The sequence below is a fragment of the Cygnus olor genome, chromosome 24 (genome assembly GCF_009769625.2).
Source record: "Cygnus olor isolate bCygOlo1 chromosome 24, bCygOlo1.pri.v2, whole genome shotgun sequence".
NCBI lineage: Eukaryota > Metazoa > Chordata > Aves > Anseriformes > Anatidae > Cygnus > Cygnus olor.
The window spans coordinates 1,196,011-1,221,955 of record NC_049192.1 but is presented as its reverse complement, the minus strand read 5'-3'; the positions used below and the strand labels follow the sequence as shown (position 1 = coordinate 1,221,955).

At 50.1% G+C, this 25,945-nt stretch overlaps 1 protein-coding gene across 17 annotated transcripts in view; it reads left to right on the top strand.

The window, feature by feature from the left end:
• RAP1A (RAP1A, member of RAS oncogene family) overlaps positions 1-10,204 on the top strand; it is a 38,310-nt gene extending 28,106 nt beyond the window's left edge. For all 17 annotated transcript variants that reach the window (XM_040535465.1, XM_040535471.1, XM_040535472.1 and 14 more), the window contains 3 exons: positions 3,837-3,980; positions 7,195-7,310; positions 9,482-10,204. In XM_040535465.1, the coding sequence (XP_040391399.1) occupies positions 3,837-3,980; positions 7,195-7,281 (231 nt within the window). In that variant the 3' untranslated portion in view covers positions 7,282-7,310; positions 9,482-10,204. The remainder of the gene's footprint in view (positions 1-3,836; positions 3,981-7,194; positions 7,311-9,481) is intronic.
• The last annotated feature ends 15,741 nt before the right edge of the window (positions 10,205-25,945 follow it).

Sequence of the window (25,945 nt, the reverse complement as noted above, 5' to 3'; positions counted from 1 at the left end):
GGAACTAAGCATACAGGAATTTGTATGTGAGTAAAATTTCTGTCTAGGAATATTCTTTGCTGTATAGCAAAGTTTTGTGTTGAAATGAATTTCCCTAGCATTATTTGTTATTTTCAGTGTTACGTTTCAAGTTTGCTGGAAAGCTTGCAGTCTTGATGGGAAGTGATAGAAAAATGGTAGGAGTTGATTGAAGAAAACATTTTTCCCTTTCATTTTATTTCTTTTCCAGTATTTGTATTTTCCTCATACTGTGCTTCAGCAGTACTTTATTTCCCTCAAAGTTATGGAAAAATTATATCTGAACTAGCCAGTAATGATATTTTTAATAGATCTCCAGCTGTCTTGCCATGGAGACTTAATGTTGTTTTTCCCAGATTTGAGAGGCGGAAATTGAAGTACAGAGAGACGTGGCAAGTCCTGAGGGTCAGCTGCAAAGCCTGAAGTCCCAGCCTGTGGTGGGACTGAGCTGTGCCCTCCGTGCCACCCATGCCTACCAGAGCAGTCCGAGTTGATGATCTTGAACTGTAAATAGAAAGGACGTGTTCAGCTTATTGACCGGATTCCTGCTCTGTAATTTAAGTGTCACTAGTATTAATAGCCTTCTTTATTTTTAATTTTTGAAAGTAGCTGAAAATGTTCCTTTGACTTTGCTCTCTTGTTGCTGTGTGAGCGGGCAGTGGGGGGACAGGACAGCAGGAGCTCGGGCTGCCCCGGCGAGCAGGGCAGTGCTGCGCTCTGCAGGGCTCTCTCCCTGGGCTGGGGAGCCCTTGGTCGAGGGGCACAGAGCAGATTCCCTTGCTGTATCTGTGCCCATTTGGTTTGCCCCGTCTCTTGGTAATCTCTGTTTCATTCAAACCCATCCTCCGTGAGGACCAGCGGTGTTGCAAGGTGTCTCTTGGGACCGTCAGATCGTGCCTTGCACAGGTTCGTTCCTGACCGGAGCGTAGAGCAGAGCAGCGGGAGAGGGGTTTTTTATCCTCTTCTTAGCTTCAAGAGAAATCCTATGCATGAGTTTGTCTCTGTGGAGAGGAGAGCTAGTGCTCAGAGCTCTTACTGAGCTTGTAATTGTTGTTGTTTAAAGCCATTTTCAAATGAGAAAAAAATTACGTTAAGATAGATGGTGCATGCAGTCCTGTTTATGGCAGAAGAAAATCACTTACCATGTTCCCAGCCCAGGCGCCAACTGCTATAGTTAGAACTTATCCATGGGCTTTGAATTTCTAGATGCATGGTGTAGAAGGGCGTGCAGGTGGCTTTAACCATGCTGGCCATGTGAACGGCGCAGAGGTTTGGGACCTCTGCTAGTGTAGGCTTCCTCAAGAGGACGCTGAAAATAAATGTTGTTCCTAACAGCTGGGAGTGCATTCAAGGCTTTGAATGCTGATGCTGATGGCTTTCGGTGGGCATGGATCGCTCGCGTGGCTCTTGCGATGGGGACTGAATCCAGGAGCAGCCTTGTGTCCACCATCCTTTGCGTGCGACTCGCATGCAGTGGTCACACGCGGGGCCGGGACGCATTTATCTGTACGCGTTGGGTTTACATTGCCCCGCAGGGCAGTGCAGTTTGAGCAACACATCCCGCTCCTGTGCTCGGAGGGGGCAGGCAGTCCCCTCGCGTTTCTTCTTCCTCCCACATCGTCCCTGTTCCTTATCCCAACTACCTCAGAATGGCTTTGGAGCCCTCCTTGGCTTAACTGCAAGAGCATTTATGAATTTTGTGTTGGGGAATGTTACTTGTTGAATCCAAGGCTGAGAACCTTTTGAACTGTTAAGCTAAGTCAAAAAAAAAAAAAAAAAAAGTGCTCCTTCCTGTATTCAGTTTCAGAATATGTCTTTTAAAATCCCAGTAGTTAAACCATGAAGCTATGTCCAACAAAGTTTAAATTCCAGCCTCCTACATGACATAGGAAATGGTCAAGCAAGTTCTTCCAACTCCATTTTCTGCTCTGGGTTAAGTAATCGCTACCTTTTGAAATAACCATACAGAGTTGCATGTCTTTCAAACCTACACTGTTTAACTGAGTATCGCTTTTTTCCTATTATTTTACATCCTAATTTCCCCTTTTTTTCCTCACGTTCAACATGTTTCATCATGTTCAAAACACATTTTAATGTTTTGGAATTCTCTTAAATATCTAGAAAACTGTAAAGAATGGACTAGACTAGTGTAGTTGTAAATATCCTGTTACTCTCCGTGAAATAAACTTGTTTGGGGGATTGCCTCATCTGTTCTGAGACTTCAGCTTTTTGATGTAATAAGTAAAACTTGCTTCTCAAAAATAAAACTGCAGTCATTTTTTAATCAGTATGGCTGTGAGTTTTAAATACAAAAATGTATTTTGTCTAGGTGAATCTGGAAGAGACTACAAATATTAATGTTGAAGTAGATTAGAAAATGTGCAGTGCATTGTAAATTATCAAAGGAAGTGGATTGTGATTTATTTTCCAGCTGGAAAGTACTCATTTTCTGCTCAAAGAATTAAATGCTTCAGGAAATAAAACAGGGTACACACCCATTATCAGCAGTTCTTTTGGTTGTTAGTTCTTTTTTTTTTTCTACTTTTACATAGCATGAGGGAAACAGGATGCTGTGGCTGCCGGGTGCGTGTGAAGCACTGCAGGAGGGACTGCAGATCTCGCTGCGATCTCGGCCTTCAAAGTCCTCAAAGCGCCTGGCACCTGAGCTCTGGCTGCATTGTCCCCCGAGGCCCGTATGAGATGTAGGTTGTTGGTGTTTGGGGTGCTTTTGGTGTTTGCTTGTCGAAGGTTGTTTCTACTTGCCATTTGTAACATCTTTTGGTGGGCTGCAGCCATGGTAGAGGCCATGACTGAGAAACAGGGAAAGCCTTCTGAAAGTAGGCATCTTGGAAATGATGCCCTCATATATTAGTAGTGTTTTCTGTAGGGAATGTCACAAGGAATGTGGCTTCCCCAAGGCACTGTCCTTCTGAAGGAGTGGGACGCTGACTCACCCAGATGCTTCAGAAAGCCAGCAGCTGAAGGAGAAGGGTAGATCCCCTTTCATCATTCATTTCATTCATCTCGAACAGATGATGTGCCTGTATTTGCGTCATGGGCGTAGGACGAATATTTTGAACACGTACCAAATGTTTATTCTGATACAGCATGAGGTTATTTATTGGAAGCGATGTCCTTTCGGGAGCTGAGCTGATGAGTGGTCGTTAGTTGGAAACTTCAATTACCCTGAACTAGTTAATATTGATCTCAGCGTTTGCGCCTTTTGTAGTGAACATCCTCGTCTCTGTATGTAAAGCATGTCAGTAGTACGATATTGTGTTGTGATGAGGAAGGCAGATGGCCATGTGCACGGGGCTGTGGGAATGCTTACCCGCACAGAACCACTCCTCCTTACTCCGTGTCCAGGGCAGTGCTCTGCTAAGGTGCTTCTACTTGTTATTGGCTTGACGGCAGATTGACAAGAGAGGTAAAAACGTCAGAAACATATAATGTATTTCTTAAAACACACGCCGTATGTCCTGTTGTCTAAAAGAGGTTAAGCTGATGGGCAATTCAGCCTCATGTCACATAGATGTCCTGAAATGCATTTTAGTAAATTGTGCTTTTGACTATAGAGCGGTGTTGGATGTAAATACTGGAAAACAAATCTTTACTGGAAAACTTACTAAAATCCAGCCTAGCTGGTGAGCTCTGCTGAACTTCCTTTTTTTTTTTTTTTTTTTATACATGGCTATGTTATTTTGTTTGTTTTGTTTTCCTCCACTTCGTGTGCCTTTGCGAGCTATTGCATCACTTGGGCAGTACGTGTTGCGTGTTAATTTGCTGATATCTCTTGGTTTTGCTCCCTCTCTCTCCAGGTTCCAATGATTCTGGTTGGCAATAAATGTGACCTGGAGGAAGAACGTGTTGTCGGCAAAGAACAGGGTCAAAACTTAGCGAGACAGTGGTGTAACTGTGCCTTTCTAGAATCGTCTGCAAAGTCTAAAATCAATGTTAATGAGGTAAGTATCAGCTGTTCCTTGCCCATGTTACATTAACATAAGTACCGCATTAGACCAGCATGCAGTCCTTCTTACACTCTTTTTCAGGCAGATTTAGAATGGTTCTGAGGTGTCAGTCTAAGAACGGCTAAGACGAGTCTATTTAGTTACTGGTTTTTTATTTGTTTTAAAGATATCTGCTCCTTTTTTAATTAAGAGGTGGGTGACATCCCCAGGCAAATGCTTTCTGTGGTCTGTGTTAGAGGGCATAGATAGCAGAGGGTCATCAGTAAGCCCAGTTAACTGGATGACTCTTACCTTAGGTAAAACTTTATCTGGAAAACATACTTTATTTAAAGATAGCAACTGCTACTATTCAGAACGTGGATTATGCCCCGTTGTATTACTTGTCATGTTGCTTAGTGTTGGTTGTTGGTTTTGAAAGTATTTGCTTTTCACATGCCTGCTATATCTGGCTGCTCAAGCAGACATCCCATCACAGCCCTCCTCTGGTAAGCCGCTAATTTACTGAGACCACGTCCAAACATCTATCTGTGTACGCCATTCCCATGTTTAAATGAGAAACACCTTCGGAAGTCGGTGTGCATGTCGCTGCTGCCTGAGGTCGTGTGGCACCGCTTGCCATCCGGCAGCAAGGTTTTATTCTGTGCTGTGAGTTATCTGACAGTGACAGAGGCCAGTTTTCCAGTCACAAACGCTAAGGTGACCCCATTGAGCAGAGCTGGTTTGGTGCCAGGAGATAACTGGGACCATTTAGGAGACCGTGATAAGGAGAAGCAGGAGGATTTTGGACTAGACCCAGAGCTCTCTTGGCAGCCAGCGTGACATGCCCGGCACCGCATCCGTCGGGTGGAGAGGGACGGGAGCTCCAGGCTGCTGTGCTTGGGATTAGCCTGGCTGCAGTGCTCGCTAATCCAGCCTGGTAAATATAGCTCGCTGAGCCAGGCTCCTGCCAGACAGGGCTTTGTGTGTGTCTCTGAGCTGTAGTAAAGCTGTGACAGCTAACAAAGAAGCGAGTGGCTCAGTCATCAAACAGGTACCCTGGAGTATACCAAGTCCTGTTTTATTTGAATTTCCACAGAGACTGACCTCTCAGTAGCCAGAGGTGCTTTAAAGTTCTCCAAAGAACTGGGCTGGCACAAATACACACCTGCAGTTTTTATGTGTGGTCATCCTTAACAAGTGAATCGTGTATCTGTATTTCCCTGTGATGTCTCCTGCCTGCAGTCAGGCTTAATCATAGCCAGGAAAATGATTATCTGGAAGAGTAGTTTCTGTTTTTACTGTGATCTTAGTTTTCTGTGTTTCTGCTAGTTCATATTGTCTGGTTTTGAAAAGCATAAAAACTAAGGAAATCAAGAAGGAACACAATGAATCAAGCAACTCGCTGTGCTGGTTATTTGTTCTGCTGGCTCATGGAGTGGGGAAGAGTTTACATTACTCTTTGGTTTTGTTTTTGTAAAGCTACATTTGGAGTTTCTAACTTTGTTAAAGTCTAGGCTAAAGGCTGATAAATTTCTGCTTGCATTTGCTGAAAGTTAAACCTTTCCTTACAGATAGGATGTTTTTAATACAGGTATGAGTCGACCTCAGTAGCAGTGCTTCAGATTTCTTTCTGGTGACCTGTGTGATGCCCTTGCAGTGCACTGACTTCTAGGGATAGTGGCGTTCCTGAAACCTTGCTGCAGACTTCACTTCTGTAGTCACTGTCAGTACAAACACTTAAATGACAGAACTTTAGATTTTTCAAAGGTTTTTTTTTTCCCCTACCCTAGCCCTGGGAAGCAGGGAGGAATGAGTGATCTACCCAAAGCAGTCAAGAACCTTATCTGCCAGAGAGAAATGGTTGGTGCCTTCACAGATTCAGGCTCCTTCAGCACATCATAATCACTTTTGAATTATCTTGGCTCTTGTTTATAAAGGCTTAAATATTGAAAGGTGGTTTGCACCAGCATAGAAGAAGGAGAATTGGTTTCTCCTGCAGAAACCTTTTCTTTTTATGTCATCTGTATGCTTTTTAACATCTTGGTTGTGTCTGTTGAAGAGTCCAAACTGCTGCTTTTGCCTGGGGCTGACAGAAAGCTGCAACAATAAGCTTAGTGAAGGAGGTGCCTGAGCACCTATCAGATGCTGTTAAAATATTTTACATGAGAGCTTGATAAAGGCACTGTATGTTCATTTTGTTTGGAACTATTTAACGGGGCACGAGTGCTTTCATGTATGTAATAGCCAGAAAATCTTAGATTTCCAGTAGTTGAAATTTGTTATAACCTATTTCTTTGTCTGCTGAATTTCCTTTGAATCAACAAGAGTTTGTGAGCAATCAGCCACTCTGGGAAGGAAAAAAGTAAACAAGGAGAAGGGTGGAGCTTTCTGGAGGTCTAAATATTTCTGCTCAGTACCATGACCCAGCTCCAAGCATTTTTGCAAAGCTCATTTTGCTATAAATGGGTTATTACTGGGAAAACAACTCACAGCAAAAGCGTTCACAAGAAATTTCTGAAGCTGAAAGAGGCCCCTGTAGTCATCCTCTTCTGGAAAAGTCTGAGTTCAGGGCAGACGATTTGTTTTTCCTTGCTGATTGTATTAATAAATTCAAAAGATCAGATCAAGGACAAAGGCAAATTAGATCAGAAGTGAGTGAACAACAGCTCTGACCCGTATGGCAAAGAGAAGAACTAAGAGTGTATGTACACAGTGGGTGAGTGAAGACCACTTGTGAAGGTGAAAGCCAGGGAGAAGGGCTGCCTGGATGGACGCGGTGCTCTGCAGAGACACTGAGCAGCCCAGGGAGCACCAGGGAGAAAGTGGTCCTTCAGGATATTATGCCTGTCCTTTTAAAAACAAAACCCAAAAGCTTTTGTTGTTTCCCAGTTTTCTTCCAGGTGTCCAAAGCAAGGGATTCTTTGCCGTTTCATTGCCTTACCCTTCTGAAGCCTTTGGTCATACGTAACCTGAAGGGGGAAACCTGTATGTGGCGGGGCAGGAGCTTACAGCTCCCTTATGTTCTGCATGCTGGTGTGAGCTCTGTGCTCTCTTGTTTCATAAGCAGCTGCTTGAGAAACACATTTAGGTGAATGCAAGCAGATTGATTGAATTTGTAAGACTGCAGCCACCAGGAAAGAATATCTATCATTTTGCCAGTCTGCCTAATTTTTGACACTTGCATAATGTTTTGTTGTTTTGATACTCAGTTTGTGTTCTTCATTTTCAGATCTTTTATGACCTGGTCAGACAGATAAATAGAAAAACACCAGTGGAAAAGAAGAAGCCTAAAAAGAAATCATGTCTGCTGCTTTAGACTCCCATCGTGCAGCAGCTCTGAGCCAGGTAAGAGGTGTCTGAACTACACCTGCAGCCCAGGTAATCTGACCCTGAGCTGCTCCAAAACATGTAATTCCTTCTCTGTCTGCTGCAGTTGTTGGACTTTGAAAACCAGTTCCACTGACTGACTTGGCAGAGAAATACTTGCCTTGCTCCCTTTCTCCTTTTGCTTGGGTTGATGAATGCACCAATTAGAGTAGGAACTGATGGAGATGGGTGAGGTGTTGCCTTCTCGCTCTTGTAGGTTCTCCCTCTGTCATGTGACACCGTAGCTGGAGCCATCCTGGGTCAGTTTTGCTTCCTTTTTATCCTCTACTGAAGTTCAGTGGTGTTCGGGTAACTGGTAGTGTTGTCGCAGCTGCTGTCTCAGCCCTAGCTGATACAAGGACAATTGCAAGTTGGTTTGGGTGGGACATGGATTTCAACAGCAGAAAAATGAAAAGCTGACCACCAGGGGGGAAAAAACAACAAAAAACAAGGTTGGACATATGCTATAAATAATCTTCCTGTGTATCTTGGCAGGGCACTCTGTGTGCTTACAGCTGTTCTGTCGCACTCCTGGAAGCAAGCAGCATTTCTGTAGCTTCAGATTTTGGACAGGAATACCACCAGGCCATGCCTCTGAACCGTCAGCATCTCAGCACACACGTGTGCTGCGTGGCGGTGCCGAGACAGAGGTGTGCAGGGGAAGTAGCCCTTCCAAGCAGGAAGTGATCAGAAAGCAAACAAATCATCTCAGGTGGTGTCGGCTGTGCAAAGAGCATTTGGCTGGAAACGCAACGGGGCAGAGTTGCAGCCTGGGCCAGCTCTGCAGGCTGTGTCAGGGCGGTTAATTCGCGGCGCGTCGGCCGTCGATGTCCCACAGGTGCCCACAAGTGCCCAGGCTGCCAGCCTCCGGTCATTGCTGTGACCCACCAAAAGCTGTTCTCTTAGGTGTGGCAGCTGGCAAAGCAGCACAAGTGCCCTTATCCTGCAGCATTTAAAACAAACTTCTGGTTAGGTAGGAAGAATTTCAAGGATGAATTCCTGGAATTGGTGGTTAACTGCCTTTCTGCCAGACCTGAAGGGCACGCTGTGGGCGGATGTTTCTTTAGCCTAGCTGCGATTGAGCAGGACAAGTGCAGCTATGCAGTTAACCTGGCTACTGATGATTTGTGCTTTATTTATTGATTGAGTCTCTTATCCTGAGCTCTGAATGTCGTAAAATAATAGCTTAGTCCTGTGGGGAAACAATGGTTTAAGGAAAAGAAATTGAAGAGTATATCTCAAGTGGCTTTTCCTGTTCCTCAGGCGATATATCTGGATTTAGCTAGTGTGGCGTCAGCCAGGATGGCTTCTCGGAGCCAGGCACCCCCAGCCCTGGGGACGCACTGTCTGCCAGGCTGGCTGCGCTGAGCTGTGTTGAGCTGAGCTGAGCTGAGCTGAGCTGCGGCGCCTGCTCGGCCTCGGTGCGGTGCTGAAGGGCTCGGCAGCTGCCGGTGGCTCACCCGGTGTCCTTGTGTTCAGTCAGTTGCTGATGGGGCTCCTGTAACACTGGCTGCTTCTACCTGTGCCTCCAGAGCTGCTCCAGATGATTGAAATACTCCACAATGTCTCCCCTGGCGTTTGTAAATCTCTTCCTAACCGATTGCCTCCTTATTACGGCTGGAACAGGGCTCAGGGCGGTCTCCAGCTCGTTATACTTGGGCAGCATCTCAGAGAGATAAAAGATGAAATTGCCCTCCCGTAAAGTGTTCTGTTGTTGCTGAATTCAACACCCAGTAGAGTCGGACGCAGCCTGGACCAGAGGCTACCTGCCTCGTAAGGCACTGTTGTTAGGACAGCGGGATGGGGAGGCAGCTCTCTGTCGCTGCTGCTGTGTTCATGACAAAACAAGAACTTGTTTCTGAAACGGTTCTGTTTTCCAAAGGCTTTTCTCTCTCTGTATCTGAGGCTTCAAGGGACAGTAGGAGCAAACCACAACAGTGAAGGAAGAGTTGGACTTGATGATCCTTATGGGTCCCTTCCAACTCAGGATATTCTATGATTCTATGATAACCTCTTCCTGCTGAAATCTGCGTGTTTTTACAGACGTGTACAGGCAGTTGTCTGGGGAAGCTCTCAGGCCTTTGTCTGAGGTTGTTCGTCAGTAGGATGAGAAACGTTCCCACCATCACCTTGTTTTTTACTTTTTCTAGATTGCAGGAATGAAGAACTGTTGCCTAAATGGAAAGTGCCAGCATTCCCGACGTCAAAACCTTATGGAAATTAGCAACATATCTGAAGACGCTTCTCCTGTTTTTATATACCATGAGAAGAATTTAGATCTTAAAATGGTTTGCACACAGTCCCTGGAAAAACAAATTGCTCTGTGTATATCTCTTGGAAATTTAAGACAATAGTATTTCTCCTTTGCAATAGCAGTTAACAGATGTGAAAATAAATATAATTGACTCTAGTGTATGATTATACAAAGGAGCATGGATGCATTTCAAATGTTAGATATTGCTACTATAATTAAAATTTCATATTGACCCTTTTACCATAATTTCTCCCCATCAAGCACTAAAAATGTTCCACCATTATATATTATATCTATAACTATAGATATATATTACCTAAAATTTCCCTTTGAACTCACAGCAACAAATAACTTTTTGAGTCATTGACTTCATTTTATATTTAAAGGTTACAGAATATCATTATTTTCATTCTGCCATTATATTCTAATTAAAAATGTTTGTGCATAATGCTTTGGAAAAATGGGTCTTTTATAGGAAAAAACTGGGATAACTGATTTCTATGGCTTTAAAAGCAAAAATATATAATATACTAAACCAACTCTAATATTGCTTCTTGTGTTTTACTGTCACAGATTAAATTACAGCTTTTATGAATGATTAAATTTTAGTACATTTTCATTTTGTTTCTGTGTTTTTGTTATGGTTTCCAGACTTTGGTTTTTATCAATGTTTTGTGAATTCTTTTTCCATTCTGGTAGATCATTGTTGCAACAGATACCAACAGTATGTCGTTACGCCAATGCGATGTCTTCACGCACCCTCCTTGTTGGATGTACTTAATCATATTACACACTAAAGTACAGAAGGCTACTTTTAATTAGCTTTGTATGTTCCTCTGAATATTTAAAGATTGTATTCTGCTGAAAATATTTCCTCTGTACAATTATTTTTATATGTACAAATTTGGTTTAATACTGTATCAAGGTCTGACTTCACTGTCATCTTCAGTTTCACACAGCTGTGTCCTTCACCAGTAGAATCCTTACTTTAGCAGCGTCGTCCTGCCGGGCAGGAGCCCACGGGGGATGTTACATACGGTCAGCATCTCGAGACGAAACTGGGGAGTTGAATGTTGGTTCTGACTAAATGCAATTTCAACAAAGCAAACAGCTGCTTTGCATTTTTAGGTAAAATCTGGCTAACGTTACCTGATCTGCAGTCAGATGAAGGGTTGTTTGTTTTTCTTTTTTCCATTTCGACTTGTTTGGTTTGTTTTTAAATACCTGTTGGTTTCATCAAGTTTAAAAGAGCAGGGTATGAAGAGACCGCTGGGTGCTCAGCATCGATCCTCCTGTGCATATGCAAGTAAAAGAACTGCCTTTGGGACCCGTTGGACCCAGATCACATCTTCAGTTTGATGCTGCTGAAATTCCCTCAGTGTTGGAGGATTTGCTCCTGCTTCACTTCTGAGTAAGTGAGAAGAGAAATGTATCTTCACAGTGGAGAAAACTCGGGACGGACTCTGTCCTGATTGTTTAAATGGGAAATCAAGATGTAATGGCTGGTAAACATTTGTTCCTGGAGTTGTATAGTTTTATTGGAAACCAGGGTTGAGAAATCTCTATAAATGTGTTTTTCTAAAACTGTTACTGATGCAGCTGTTGAATTATACAGAGATCCCAGTTTCTAAATGCAGCCCAAACAAGACTGGATGAGAATATTTGGATGACAATAATGTGAAAACATCTGCCTACTTAAAAGTTGCTAGGACAAACTTAGTTACGTAGCTGATTGTCTTCAACCTACCGCTGCGCTTCCTTTTTCAGGAGGAGCAGAAGCATGGTATTTGCAGGTTGGTTATCTTTACTAAATGTAAAAATATTTTAGTAATAAAGTAATTTTAATGTACGTCTTGATTGCTAGATGTCTCTTCTATGAAAAATGGAAACCTAACCTTAATGTTCTAGACACGGCGCGCTGCTTTGGTTCACCTTTTGTAAATGGCAAGTGCTTTGTTTGTAAAACACGGAGTAGCCCAGGCTGCACGGGCAGGGCTGTGTTCCCCCGGGGCTGTGCCTCCACCTCTTGCTGTGTTCCCCCGGGGCTGTGCCTCCCCCCCCCGGTCTATGTTCCCCTCGCCCCTCTCCTTCCTCCGCCTTTTCTCGGTCCCGGGGTCTGGGGCCGGGGCCGGGGCCGGGCGGCTCCGCTCGGTGCCCGCCAGGGGGCGGCCTCGGCCCATGCCCGGCTGCAGCCGCCGGGGCTCGGGGGGGGCTCCGGGGGCTCGGGGGCGCCTGGCAAGGAGAACCCTGAAGAAAGACGAGAATTAAAATCTTCTGCAAGGGGCCTTGCGCCTCTCTGGTTTTGGCACCGCCCGACGGAGCCGAGGGAGGCAGCGCGTTGACATGCCGGCCCGGCACAGGCCCAGCGCCCTCGCTTCGAGCTGAGCCTCACACAAACTCCCCCAGAGCCGTTCAGTGCTGCCTGTTGTACAAATGGCCGTGCTTTCAGCTCCCTGCGGCCTGTGTTTGTCACCTTCGTTTCTGTGTTTCCAAAGGTTACTCTAAAACTCATTTCCCACCTCAAGGTGGTTGGACCGGAGGGCAGCTCCCTGGTGCCGTGAGCCCCATGTGCTGGGGAGCTGAAATCGCCAGGTTTGAGCTGGATTTGAAGGCAGGGCCGAGGAGGGAGCTGGGCAGGCGATGCTGGGTTGCGGTGCCAGCAGGGGATCTGTGCTGCTGCCGTGATCTGCTCCAAGCCCCTGAGCTGCGCAGATGTGCCCGCTGCTGTGGAGCACACCCGGCAGCGGTGCGAGACACCTCATTAACGTGAGCTTCAGAGCTGACCTTTGCAAAAGTCACCCAAACTAACAAGTGTTTTATCTGTTTTGTCAGGGCTGGACACCAAAGAAGCAAAATTCGTTTCTACTATGGGCCGGTTGCCATTCAGTGAAGAGCCAGGTGTTTTATCTGCCCTGGGACCCAGAGCAGGGCGAAGGCTTTCAGCTGCCGTGCAGTCGCCTGTCCTGTGTCATGGAGAGACCCCCAAATTACAAAGAGAGCTCTCCGGAGCTCCTGTGCAGGATGAGGGAGAGGAGCTGCTTTGGAGGCCCTCCGGCAGCATCACGAAGCTGCAGCACAAAATCGCCAGGAGCCCTGTGCTGCTGTGACTCCTTACAGCTGCGTTTCTCAGGGGATGCTAAAGGAAGTTCGGTCCTTCTCATCCTTGTGACGTCCCTGTGAGGCTTCATGGGGCGCTGGAACCAGCAGCTTCCTCCACCTCACATGGCCTTGGTGCTCGGGTCAGCATCCTCAAACAGCTGGGGAAGCAGCTGGGCGATCTCACGGGGATTTGTGCACGCTCAGGGGCAAGTCGTGGGAAAACGTGCTCTGGGATGGTCTCGAACACCCACGTGGGCTTCTCCAGGGTCTCCTGGGGCATGCACTGCCTGTTTTCAGTGTTTTCCCATGCTGCTCGTGTTGGGCTGTCACAGCTGCTTCAGGAGAAACTCGGGGCTGGGCCTGTATGCGCCGTCGCAGCTGGCGAGCTGAGGGACTGGGGAGCTCTGCTGGCCTCACCCAGCCGTGACAGGTCCCGTGCCCGGTGCAGCATCCCCCTGACTGCCAATGGCTGCCCTACTTCTGAACACCCGTGTGGGGCAGCCCTTCCACCACCGCCTGTCTCGTTGTCCAGAAGAGCCCGGGACCACTTGCAGAGACCAACGGACCTGAGAGAAGCTGAAACAAACTGGTCCTGAGGCCTGTTACAGGGAAGTTCACTGAGACCCGAGGAGAGAAGATGGCCCAGCAGTAAAAACAGTGCCCAGCTGAGTTTGGTGCCTTTGGGGTTTCCCAGACTTTGAGTTTGAGTTAGCTACCAGTGGAGGCGTTCAGCAGGCAGCGGTTTGTGATGGTTTCACACCATGATCACCTGCAAAACCAGCTCCCCTTCCAGAGCCTGTGGCTGCTGTGAGCGGGACCAGGAGCTGCCTGGGGCAGAGCCTGGAGGCAGCATCAGAAACTGCCTTAATTAGAGGCCATGCCAGGGCTAATTAGCCATGCTTTAGAGAGAGTAGAGGAAGAGTAAATGATTTGTCAAAGGTTTCAGAGCTGGAGTTACAGCCCCGTGCATGAGCCTAAGGTGTCCGTCTGGCTGCCTTGGCCCTGCCAGCCCCTGGCTCGATGCTGAATTCTCACACTGGTGGCATTTTCTTTGTGTGGTAGGGATGTGTAAGGCCAAAAGCTCCAATGGCGGGGGGAGGAAGGGAATAAGGAGCCTGTTGTGCTGCGGGGGGATGCTCCTGGCGCTGGCTGCGCTCCCGCACGGAACGGGGCGGCAGCAGGACTGCAGCCGGCAGCTGCTCGCCGGGGCTGCGGCTGGAGGCTGAGCCACAAAGGACAAATTCACGGGGCCGAGCGTGGCTCTGCGGCCGAGCACACTGTGAGCATTATGGGGCTGAGTGGGCAGCCCCAGGCAGCCTCTCGCCCGCTCCCCATCAAAGCGCTGCCTTGAGCCGAGTCCTGGCTCAGAAAGGCAGGAGCAGGAGTCACAGAGAAGCGTTTCCAAAGTTCCTGTGCCGAGGAGCGGGCTGAGGAAGCCCTTTCAAACAAGCTCCCAGTAGGTTCCCCGCAGCCACCCAGCGCCCCAGCACCAGGGGATGGGCACTCGGTGCTGCCAGGGCCCAGCACTGCTCTCAGGGTGCCAATGGAGCCTCCTGGATTCATTTCCGTGGTGCCCTCCCTGCTTTGCAGCCTGGGAACCCGAAAAACCCTGGGTGTCACTCAGGATGGCCACACAGAGAGCAACAGGCGCCTCGATCCGAGCTCCTCTCAGCAGAATGGAGCTGACAGTAATTTCACTTCTTTCCCCAAGTGTTTTACATATAAATCAGGTTTCTTGTAACCCATTTGGAGTGAACGGAGGTGGAGCTGACTGAAAGCAAGCAGCGCTGTGGCTCTGCTGTCCTTTGCTACCTGGGTTGTTACAAATCATCAGACAAATTAACTTCAGATGGGCTATACCTTCACTCCACCTTCCGCACGGCCATCGTGTGGATGTAACATTTTCAGGGCCACAGATATCCAGTCCCCTACTACAGTTTTTCATTTAGCTTTGGAAATAAGCAGTGTCAAGCTGCTGTGTCAGTGTGGCTTAAATTCACAGCAGAAGTCATTTGGTTGGAAGCACTATGCGTTATTAAATATGACTGCACAGGAGCCCCTGTGGGATAATCCTTTATGATAAATGATGTTTGAAATGAGGGAGACCTGATATTGGCCATCTCGCATACCAGTCACAGTTAATCTGCAGGAACGGTAAAAGACACGGCATAATCACGGATATGTGGAGCAAAGGGCAAAGGCTGGACTTTGACAAAGCGACAGCTAAATCTGAGATGCAATCAGCCCTGAGTGCACTGCAAGCACAGATGGAACGGGAGCATCCTTCTTCAACACAGGAAAGGCAGCACGTGCATGCCCACAGGTTTCTCTCCAGTAACGTGCACCTTGGTCAAACTGACTCTCAGTATTGTCTAGTGCCAAAGAACGAGAAATCTGCAAAATCAAACAGATTAAAAGGCAAACAGAAGTCTCTTGCTTTCTGAAGTCCTATTAGAAACATCCATGAATTTCAATGGGAACAACAGAAAGCATCCCTTTTCTGCAGGACTCTAATGCAGGGAGATATTTATTTGTCCTGTCAGGGTATCAGATGCTGTAATTGAACAAACGATAATACATGCTTTACTGGCCTCGGAGTGAAGTTTTCTGCTCTAAATGCATCGATTTGGGTCTGACATAAAAAGCCATTAAGGCCCTGATGCACGGCGAGGACAAGCGAGCCTGGCAGCTCCTGGCCGTGGGTTTGCAGCTGGCTCAGGCTGGGAGCCTGTGCCTGGAAAAACAAGGGCACGGCGTGGGACCTGTGCTGCTGGCTCCTTCCGCACTGGTTCTCAACTGAAAAGACTCCCCCAAAAGAGCTTTTCTCCAAGAAATCCTCGATGTCCTGCTGCTTAGCAGTTGTTTAGAGGGTTTCTCATCGTCTGTGAACTTTTGGAGCTCTTCTGCCCCATCCCCAAGCTGTAAGAAGAACTGAACGTCCTGGGAGACGTGGTGCAGATGGAGGAGTCCTCCAGCAGCGGCCTCGGCTCTCCCTGCCCCTACCCTCAGGTGCCCCCGGCTGGGCACTGGTGCTTCCAGATGCCCGAGCCGTACCGGCCGTACCGGGGCGCTCGCTGCTTCTCCCGCTGCCCGTCCTTGGGCCCGGCTGCAGCCCCGGCGTGTCACAAGCTGCAGCACGGCTGTGTCACAGCCGGACTGTCCCTCTGCAGCTCTCACACCCGCTGTTGCGGGACCGGGCCCCAGAGCTGCTGCACGCCTGGGCACAGGGTGCTGCCCTTTGTTCTGCGCCTGACGCGTTGCCATTGTCTGGTGAGCAGATCACAGGCGGCTTTGGCCCTCTCCTGCTGAAACAATCGCATTTAGGGCTTGACCGAGAAACATTCGGCATGAGATTAGCTTCCCAGAGCGGGGGCAGGACTGGAGCAATAATTGAATAAGCGCGAGGCAGCGCCTGAGGCACGCAGCGATGAGTCAGGGCAGCTGGCAGCAGAGCCGCTGCCCATGGGCAGCAGGGAAAAGCTCCCAGGGGCTCCTCCCAGCCCCTCGGCTGCCCTCCTGGAGCCTCTGGGCACAGTCCTGTGCCCATAGCCCCTGCCACAGCCCCTGCCCACAGCCCTGCACCACCCCAGCTCCCCGCTCAGCATCAGGCACCCATCTGTGGCCGCGCTGCGCCCTGCCCGTGCACACCGTGTGTTCTCCCCCAGAAAATGCTAATTGGCATGCTGCTGTTGTGCTGAGCGGCACGTTCCTAATAGGATTCGGGATATGCTGCTGCTTTCTCGCTTCGCATCTGTTGGATTTCCCGCTTCCTTTAATATTTTTTTTTCACTCTGTTTGGTTGCTGCTTTCAGTGCAGTCTGCTCTATGGAAAACAGAAGAAATCAAGGGTTTATTTTTAGCAGCTGCAAAAGGAATTCAACCCAAGGCAAATGCAATTACTTCAGGTTGCTAGCAGGCTTCTGAGAAGCAAGAAAAATCTTCTCAAGAGCAACTGGCCTAAAATGCCATGAAGGCATCACACAAGGAGAGCTTCACTTAACCATTTGAGGAGTGCATTTAGTTTCATGGGGCCAAGCAGGGAGGGAGGTGGTGCTGCCTGCTCCAGGCACCCCGGCGCAGCACAGAGCCGTGCCCACAGCGCGCCCTGGCCAAGCCCCCCCACCTCCTGGATGCTATTCCTGGACCACTTTTAGGGCATTCCTTGCCCAAAGCGGCTGCTGGGTTGTTTCTGGAGACCTCACGGCTGGAGAAGGAGGAGAAGGGGTGGGAGAGCGGTTCTTCATTTGAGAGCTTTCACTCTATAATTAAGCTGAACAAGAGACTCTGAGCTAAATCTCTGTTCCCCTCGCTCTGCCTGAGCAAACACAAAGAGGAGAAAAGGACTGAACCAGACAATTAAAACAAAAAATAAAATTGCACAGAGAAGTCTGTAGAATGATTTTTTCCTTGACATGCTTGCCCCCAACAAGTGCCACATGCCCTGTGCATAAATAGCAGCTGCCCAGACTTGCTTAATCATCCCATTGTTGCTTTATAATATTAATTAAACATTCCTCTGGGATTGTTCGCATCCTAATTAAATCACGAACTTACAAAAGCTGGTGAAGAAACCAGACAAGTGTATGCTGGGGGATGCACAGCCCGATTTTGCTAAACCGCGTGCAATCGTCTTCCAAAAAAGCACACTGACGGTGGGCAGGCGGTTGGAAGCATTTCTCGCAAAGCCGGGGGCTCTGATTAATGGCCGGGGGCTCTGATTAACGGCCCTTGGGGCTCGGTGGCCGCTTGCTGCGGAGCTCTCGGAGGGGGAGCCCCGGGGGCGGGCGGCTGCTGGGGGGCACAGGCAGGGGCGAGCTCCCCACCAGCGAGGCACGAGCGTCGTCCTTGGCCGATATCAAAGGGACAATTAATGCGCAGCTGCTCAGCGAGGGGCGGGGGAGGCGAGGGGCTGCGCTCAGCACCCCGCAGGCAGCAGCTGGGCCACACGACCCCAGCCCCGGGTACAGGCGAGGAATCCCCCACACGCCACTGGGGCTGCAGGGACGGCTGGCAGCACTGGAGCCTGGAGATGCCCAGAAGTGGAGCCGCAGCGAGACACGCAGGGGATGATGTCTGATCTCAGGGTGATCCCAGCCTCGCTGGTGTGTCCGGCAGCAGCACAGAAGCAGCACCGAGCCCCAGCCTCCCACGGAGGGCAGCCTCTGCCCTGCGCCCGGCCACACCGGGCTTGGCCTCCCCAGATTCGGCTTTCATGTCAGAGGAAGAGTTGAGCACATTGTTCCCAGCCAAGACTCGTGCGCCCTGCAGGGCTGTACTGTGAATAACGTCCCAAATTATATGAGTAATTAAAATCAATGAGAGGGTATCCTGTTAAATAACGTAATTAGATGAGCATGGCGAGCAAGACGAGTGTAATAGCGTTTTTGTTCTCCTCCTGCAGATAGCTTCCAACTCCTTCCCTGTTGTCTCCTCCCTGGGAGATGCAGCGAGCGTCACGCGTGCCCGTGCCTGGCTGCACGTTCCCCTCGCGGAGGCTCTCGTGGGGTGTCCGGAGCCCCATCCTGCTCCCTCTCATGCTGCCACCACACATGGGGCGATCTCTGCCCTTGGCCTCTATCCCCGTGCTGCACGGGGAACCTGGGCATGGCCACAGGGGTGAGTGGGCTCTGTCCTGGAGCCATGGGACCTGCATGGGGTGCCAGGCTGCGCACGGTTACGCTGCGGGTCTGAATGGGAAACCCGGTCCTGAGCAGAGGTGCTGTGTGAGCGTGGCCTGATTGCTGTGCTGAGATCAGGATTTACCCCTGATTTATCTCCCCGGTGCTGTGGGTGGGCCGGTTAACCATTCCCACGCTGTAATATTTTCTGTAGCCCCTTTGTCACTTGAAATAAAGAGGTGGCTTGCTTCTCTCCTGTTTGAGAGGGATTTAATACGTAGCTAGGAAGTAAAAAGATTTCTTATGAAAATGCAATTGACAATCCACGTCCATTTCAGACAGAGGCAAACGAAAATACATCTCATGCAACAACTCCAACAACTGAAGTGTAAATGAAGGGCCCCACAGGGTGGAAATGAGAATTAATTTTTATGTGCATAATGAATTATCTCAGCATTTCAACCCCACCACTGTGGATGAGGTACAGCCGTAGGCAAACATCTCTAATTCCGGGCATTTTTCCCCTGCTTGAAGCAAAGATTTGGGGCAGGAGGGGTGCGAGGGGCAGCACGAGCTCAGAGCCCACCCGTGCACCCAGCAGTGCCCAGGGGCTGGGGCCGCAGAGGCCTGGTTTGCCCTCGACATGCTCAGATTTCCAGCTCTCTGAGAACTTCTGAGGATCCTGCACTCCCCTCCCTGTTGCAGCCCCGTCCCCTTGCACTGACCCCATCCTTGTCCCCGTCCCCATCCCTGCCAGGGGAACCCCTCCCTGCCCAGGCAGAGCCCTGCTCCCAGCCCCAGTGCTCGGAGAGGGGCTGGGGCCGCCAATTAACGGGAGTGACGAGATTAATTAGTGTTGGTGTAACGCTCTGGAACCAAAGGGCTCAGTAAACATATGCCTACACTTACAAAGCCACTGTAGGTTTAATTTGTTCTCTTAATTTCAGAGGACGCTAAATTAGGAATCCAAGTGTTAAGAGTCCTTTTTGTTCCATTTCTGCTTGTTCCAGGGCAGGGACCGAAGGCTCAGTCCATTAAGAGACGCACGTGGACAGATCTTTCTGCGTGGTGTACTGTTAACTCCAAGGGGCTCTGGTAAGGGTAAAGGCATCTGGCCAGATGGCTTTCATTGCAGGGCTGGGATCTAAATTATTAATTTGTAGTATCGTGTTCATGACTTTGTGTATCCCAAAGGAAGCACTGAAAAGTCCTTAAGTTGGTGCTTATTTTTTCCAGCTGCAGTGTGCAGGGAGCTGTGAGTCTGTGCATTCTGTTTTATTTTAAGCTTGTTTGTGATTTTCCAAGGTAGTGAAATGTCGCAAAGACGTGTCACATCTAATTACACTTGTCACATTAAATCATACTATGGCAAAAAAACTGAACCCCTGCTGGGAACATAATCCCCTCTGGTAGGGGTATGGGGAAATTTACCTTTGACATGCTGCAGGAGTGACAGGTTGTTCCAGACCAGATTTAGACTCACACATGAGGGATATGTGTACAACATCAGGCCCGCCCTGCAGCAGCAGTACGTGGTGCTGGGAACACGATCACAGTCGAGGCCTGCGAACAGCGTGCTGCTGCGCAGCGAGGTGCTTGGTGCTGAGCTGGCCGATTGGTGCTTATCTACCTGGCGAGTGCCACCCGCGGGTCTTGCAAGGTAAAGCACAGTTTACCCAGAAATTTGGGCACATAGGGCTGCCTGACACCGGTAAGGAACTGCAGGGCTTGCTGCTTCACGGGCAGGGTGAGGGAATTTTGTCCTGTCCATTTCAGAGTGATTTAGAGGTCCCATAAAAGCCCTGCAGAAGGAAGAGTTTTGCTTGAGTTCTCCTGGCAATATCTCTTGTCTCCAGTGAATTTCCCGAGTCTGTTTACAGCTGCAGATGGAGTATTTGTTCCCATTCATCTTAGGAGACACCTTAAAAAGGCAAACAAGATATGTGTTCTGTGAAAAGCTCAGCTAATCCCAGTAACGACATCACCGACATCGATGAAGTGTTTGAAAACCAGGTAAGCAGTAAGTAGAAAGAGTCTCTCTTGAATTCTTTTCAGAGGACATGATCAGTCCTTACAAGCACAGCTTGATTCAGGGAGCAGGAAACTCGGTACAAAACCGACCACGACTAGTTTCCACACAATTAGCATGAGTGCATTCAGATCAGGCAGCTGCATGCATAAATGCCTGGCGAGCTGCCTTTGGGTGCAAACTCTCAGTAATTGGTCTGGAACAGAACGAAAAAGGGAGAGCAGGGAGAGCCGGAGCAGGTAGCTGGGAGAGCTGCAGCTGGGCAGCGCTTTCCTCGGCCTCCTGCCCTGGCTGCCATGAGAGCCGACGGTGTGGACAGGGTGAGCGGTGGCCGGGCACGGGGACGTGCTCAGAGCTTGTCCCTCACCGTGTTACCACACTGCCGTGAGCTCGGCCCACGCTGCTGCTGGAACTGCTGCCAGGACGGGGAGCTGAGTGCGGCCTCTTCCTGCAGCCCTTCAGACGGGGCCTGGTGCTGCAACGCCCTCAGTCCGGCAGCGCTCCTGACACCCGGTCAGTTCTCTCAGGAGATTTTTCAGTCCCAAAGGGTTGTTACAGACCAGAGAGGACACAAAACACAGTGCTAGGAGGCTGGAGAGACCCTTTGGTTATGCTAACTATGCAAAGAGAGGTTGCTATTTGCATATCCATATAAGAAGAAAGCAATTGCTTCTTCGGGCACCGGCTGATCTCAGGCCCGGCGTTGCCTCCTGGCACTCACCTCCACTCATGATGACTTCGGAGGCTCAGCTCCAGGTTTCACCTCCGCAGAGGCTGTCATGGGCAGAGCAAAGGGACTAATTAAACCTGACAGAATGTCACGTTCGTTATCTCCAGGTTCGAAATGTCACATCGCCAACGCCAGCCTGATGGTGTGAATGCAGCGAAGCCCTCTGGGATGGTCCAGCCCGAATTGCTGGCTCAGTCTGCTAATGAGGGAGCAGATCTGCCCACTAATTGCCCAGACGGTGGGACCCTTGCACCCCCAGCTCCCACAGCAGCATCTCCAGAGGTGGCACAGACAGACCAGAGCTGGGTGACGGAGCTGGCGTTACCCCTGGTGCCCGGCCCTGTGCCCTGCTCAGGGTCTCCTCTGTGCCTCGAGGCAGCAGTACCAGAGATGGACAGCAGGACTTGGCTTGGTCCCACGGGAGGTGGCAGCCTGCGGGCATAAGCACCCAGCGGGCATCAGCACCCAGCAGCCGCTCTCCCTCCACGCCCACACCGGGGCTGTGGCCACATCCAGCCCCTTCCCCGTCCCCGCTGGGACCGTGTCCTGTCTCCTGTGCTGTGTAAAGCCTGCTTGAAAGTGCTTTTCCGATATAGCCTCCGGACTGCCCAAGGTGAAGACCAGAGGAGGGGCAGGAGTTTCTTCTTCCTGGGATATTGATTTTTCCCTCTTTCGCTTCCCTGCTTGGCAAAAATCAAGAAACTTGAGCCAGTTCAGAGGCTTTGCTCAATGTGGCTATTACAGGAAATGCACCTGAAAAACATGCACTGAGACCTCGCTGGGGACTGCGAGCTCACAGCCAGGCAGCGAATGAATCCCCCAAGGCGAACGAGAAGGCTTACAGAGCCACCTCCAGCAGGGAGGCTGCAGCTCAGGTAAAGCCATCTCTGGGGCAGCAGAAAAAGCCGAGCTGGGCTAGCAGAGCTCCCAGCAGTGTCACAGCCCGGCTTCAGCTGACACAAATAATTGCAGAAAACTGTTTTTTGTTTATTCTGTAAAATCAGCATATGAGACCGCTTGCCAGCTGGAAGAGGGTACGATTTCTTGATTAGAAATGCTACGTGGATACAACTGAACTTGAACAAAAGGAAAGAGAAACATACCCTCTTTCTGCAGAGACAGGGATGTTAAATAGAGAAGTATGGTTCAGTTCTTGGAACATTGCTTGAGGAAGTAGAAGAGATTCTGCTGCTGATTAATAATATGACAAAGGTGATGGGGAAAATGTTGGAGTGAATAAAACAGCAGTAGGCTTTGAACAAAATGGGTCTTATTTCAGCAATGATGCGGCAATTGGCTTCTCTCCTGCCAGACTCAGTATGAGGGGAATTGAGGGGAAATTGTTAAATTTGCTCAGTTTCCAGTCAGAAGGCCTTTCTGGTTAGTTAGGCACATCAGCATGGATGGTTGGCAGTGGCGGGGGCATAGCCGCTGTGCAGCACGGTCACGGAGATGCCCCTGGGCTGCAGGGGACGCAGAGGAGCAGGGCGATGGGAAGGGAACCAAATGGGCACAGCCAGCCTGTATTTGCCTTTCCTCTTGCCGAGCTTTAGCCCCATCCCATTGTCAGAAGCGTAAGCTGTGAAATGGTTTTAAAAATAAAAGCTTTTTAATTACTGGCACATTTGTGAGCCTTCTGGAGGCCATCTGGCTGGAGGAAGCACACTGTGAGCGTCAGTGCTGGATGAGATGGGAAAGCCCAGAGAGACAGAGCGAGGAGCAGTCCCTGGAAATCACTTCATTAATTGTAAGACCCGACCCTCTCTGCACACGAGGCGACCTGGGCCAGATGCAGCGCTGATCCATGCCCCTTGTGCAAGCACTGCTGGGCAGCAGCAGACACAGCACCGCAACGTGCGTGGGGCCGGGCAGTGCTGCCCCCAGCCCCTTGGCCCAGCACCAGCCTGCGCAGAGCAGCCCCTGGGGAGGGAAGCTCCACCAGGAGCCTCGGAGCAGCTCCCTGCTAGGGCTCGCTGCTGCTGCCCCTCGTGCCCAAGCCAGGGCTCCTGGGATCAGGCCAGTGGTGGGCAGCGCCAATCTCCTCCTGCGTCCATCCCTTGCCGCCATCTCATTAACCCCTGGTGTCTAAACGAACATTATTGGTGTCAAATTAACTCCAGCTTGATCCTCTCTGGGCTTTGCACAATCCAGGAATAGAGATTTCTAATAAATCTCAGCGCCCAAGGTTCATTTGCCATTGCTGCCTTCCATGGGTCAGGTTCACAGGGGAACGTCTCTCTGTAATTATTGCACAGTGTTTGGTATTAACCACACCTATCAAAGATGCAGAACACAGCTAGGGCCTCATTAAAGACTGTCATCGTGCTAATTAGGTAGGTCTCATACTTAATAATGGGGAACTATTTCATGGCAGTTTCATGAAAAAAGAGGAGAAAAAGCCATTATCATTTCAGGAAAAGTCCCTGGAGAAGTGAAATGGTAATTCACAAATTCTACCCACATCTATTAGCAAATCCTGCTCTGGAGACAAAACGAGGTAGGATGACTGGCTTGGCTGATAGTCTTTATTGTTTGAATGCCTCTTAAAGAATATTAATTAAATATTTTTTCTCCCAAGAATGTGGAGATCCAGCTACATTTACTTGCAATTCTCAAGTGGCTTTTTGAAGCCTAGAGCACACTGAATTTATCACTGTAAACACCTTGGAAAATCCTATTTCAGCACAAGATAGCCTTTGAAGACACATTTAGGAGGCAGAGGGAACATAAACACATTCGAAGCTATGCTGAGCGCTTGGTCGGCTGTCTGTGTGAAGCTCCCTGGAGGGTCTCTGCTCCTTCGAGAGCAGGAGAAACAAAGCGAACGCGACCTCCCAGCCCCCTGGGCTGTCCTGCAGCCCGGCCCAGGGCTGACGTGGTCCCGCCGGCGGCCGCAGGCAGGAGCAGGGCACGCAGCAGCGGGCACAGTGGCCACCCCGAGCCCCTTGGCACTGACCCGCTGTAGCCGGTCCCACCCCGCTGCCGGGAGTTCAGAGGGTGCGGGCACAGAGACGGCAGCGCCGGCTGCAGCGGGGGCATTGGGTTGGGTGGGAAAGGAACGCGTGGGCGGCTGCTGGGCCAAGAACTGCCCTGTCCACGCGGGACTGGAAACAATAGCGTTTCCTCCGAGCAGGGAAAGAAAGGTCTGGTTTCAGAGCCAGGCGCTTTGAGGGCGCGGACGGGGGCCCGAGGGTGCCTGTGGCCGGTGCCATGCGGCTGGCACGGCGCGGGCCTGTGGCAGCTGCTGCAGCGCGGGGCCACAAGTGCTTGCTCCCAAGAGAAGCGTCCCGCTGGCTCCGTGTGAGACCGCATCGACAGGGAGCGGTGCTGCCAGCAGCTGCTGGGGGGTGGGTGTCAAATATTTGCAAGACAGCACATGTTTTGGCATAGCTGGTCATTTATAACCACTGAGATGCCCAGCAGCCACACAGGCTGTTTGTCTTCTGAGCCCCAGCCACGGGTGAAGGAGGGGCTGCACGAGGGGAAATTGGGGCAAATCCCAGACATTGCTTTTCCCACCAAGTGGTTTCCAAATGCACATTTTAGGCTCCAGCTCTCACTGCATCCCATGTAATTGCACCATTTTGAATCCCCGTGCAGCAGGTATTGCCTTAGCAAAGGAAAAGCCTTGCAGGGAGGAAAACAACCGCCCGAGTGCCCACAGCTGTGCAAACCCCCTGCCCTGCCGCTGTGCTCAGCTGGGGCTCCTCCTGCACTCATCCCAGCTGAGGGCAATGCCCGTGCCCAGCTTAAAAAGGCACAATCAGGCCAGGGGTATAATCAGCTCCTGGGACTCCTACTCAGCACCTCTGTGTGGGGCTCAGCATGTGGAGCCAGATAGGTACGGCCAGGACTTGATTTGAGGGTGGGTGTGGGGCCTTGGGGTTGGGCAGGGCAGGCTGGCTGGCTGGCTGGCTTCTGCCCGGGCTGTGGGGGCCCTGTGGTGCTGGGACCCTGGTTGGGGCAGTGTATGCTGTGGTGTCAGCCTGTGAGCTGTGGTGGGTCCCTTAGTGAGGGTGGAAGGAGCAGTTGCCCTCCTTAACCAAGGAAAAGGGGGGGGGTGGGGGGGGTGGAATTCAGCTGTTGGTGCAGGAAAGAGCTGCTGCTCTGTTGTGCTGCTGCTTATAGAAAGCTCTTTCTCCTCTTCCCTGATCCTACAGAAAGGGCTGGTGGGAGCTGGGAGGGTGCCTTTGTAACAAACAGGATGAAGTCCTGATAAAAGAGGAGGAAAACAGAGTGCCCCGAACAGCCTTTCAGCATTCAGAGAAATGGAGAGAAAGCAAAAGCACCCAGAGCTAGAGCCTGTGAGGAAGGAAAACAAAAGCTTGCTTCCAGCTCAGGTTCCTGAAAAAGTGCTGAGCATAGCTGTCAGATGCTGACCCACTCTTCTCTCCTTGTATGGGCAGAAACAGGGCTTGTCTTGTGCCTATATTTAATTTCTGAGGGTGGAGAAATTCTCCCTCCATGCCTCTGCTCCACTGGCCTCTCTGTCCTGGGAAGCTAAAACATGAATAGAATTGCATGTTTAAAAAAAAATGCTGCTGTTCACCCACAAGCCCTTCCTAAACTTGGAGTGAGCAGAGCAGGTTTTTGCAACCTAATGCTGCTGTGCAGGATGTGCTGAGCCCTAGGAATGACAGCAGCAGCCCCCCGGGATATCCCTCTGCTGAGGACTTGTGCTCTCCTTGCAATGGAGCCAGATGGGGCCTGGCCCCAAGCCCCCAGCCACTGGCCAGGACCGGGCTGAAGCACCCCTGTGGGCATCTGAGTGCTACAGTTTGGGTTCTTGGGGCAGTGCTGACCCAGAAGATTCTGCAGGGGAGAAAAGGCTGATGGATGCAGGGCTGGATGCTGGCACCAGGACACAAACTGCTTCACAGCACA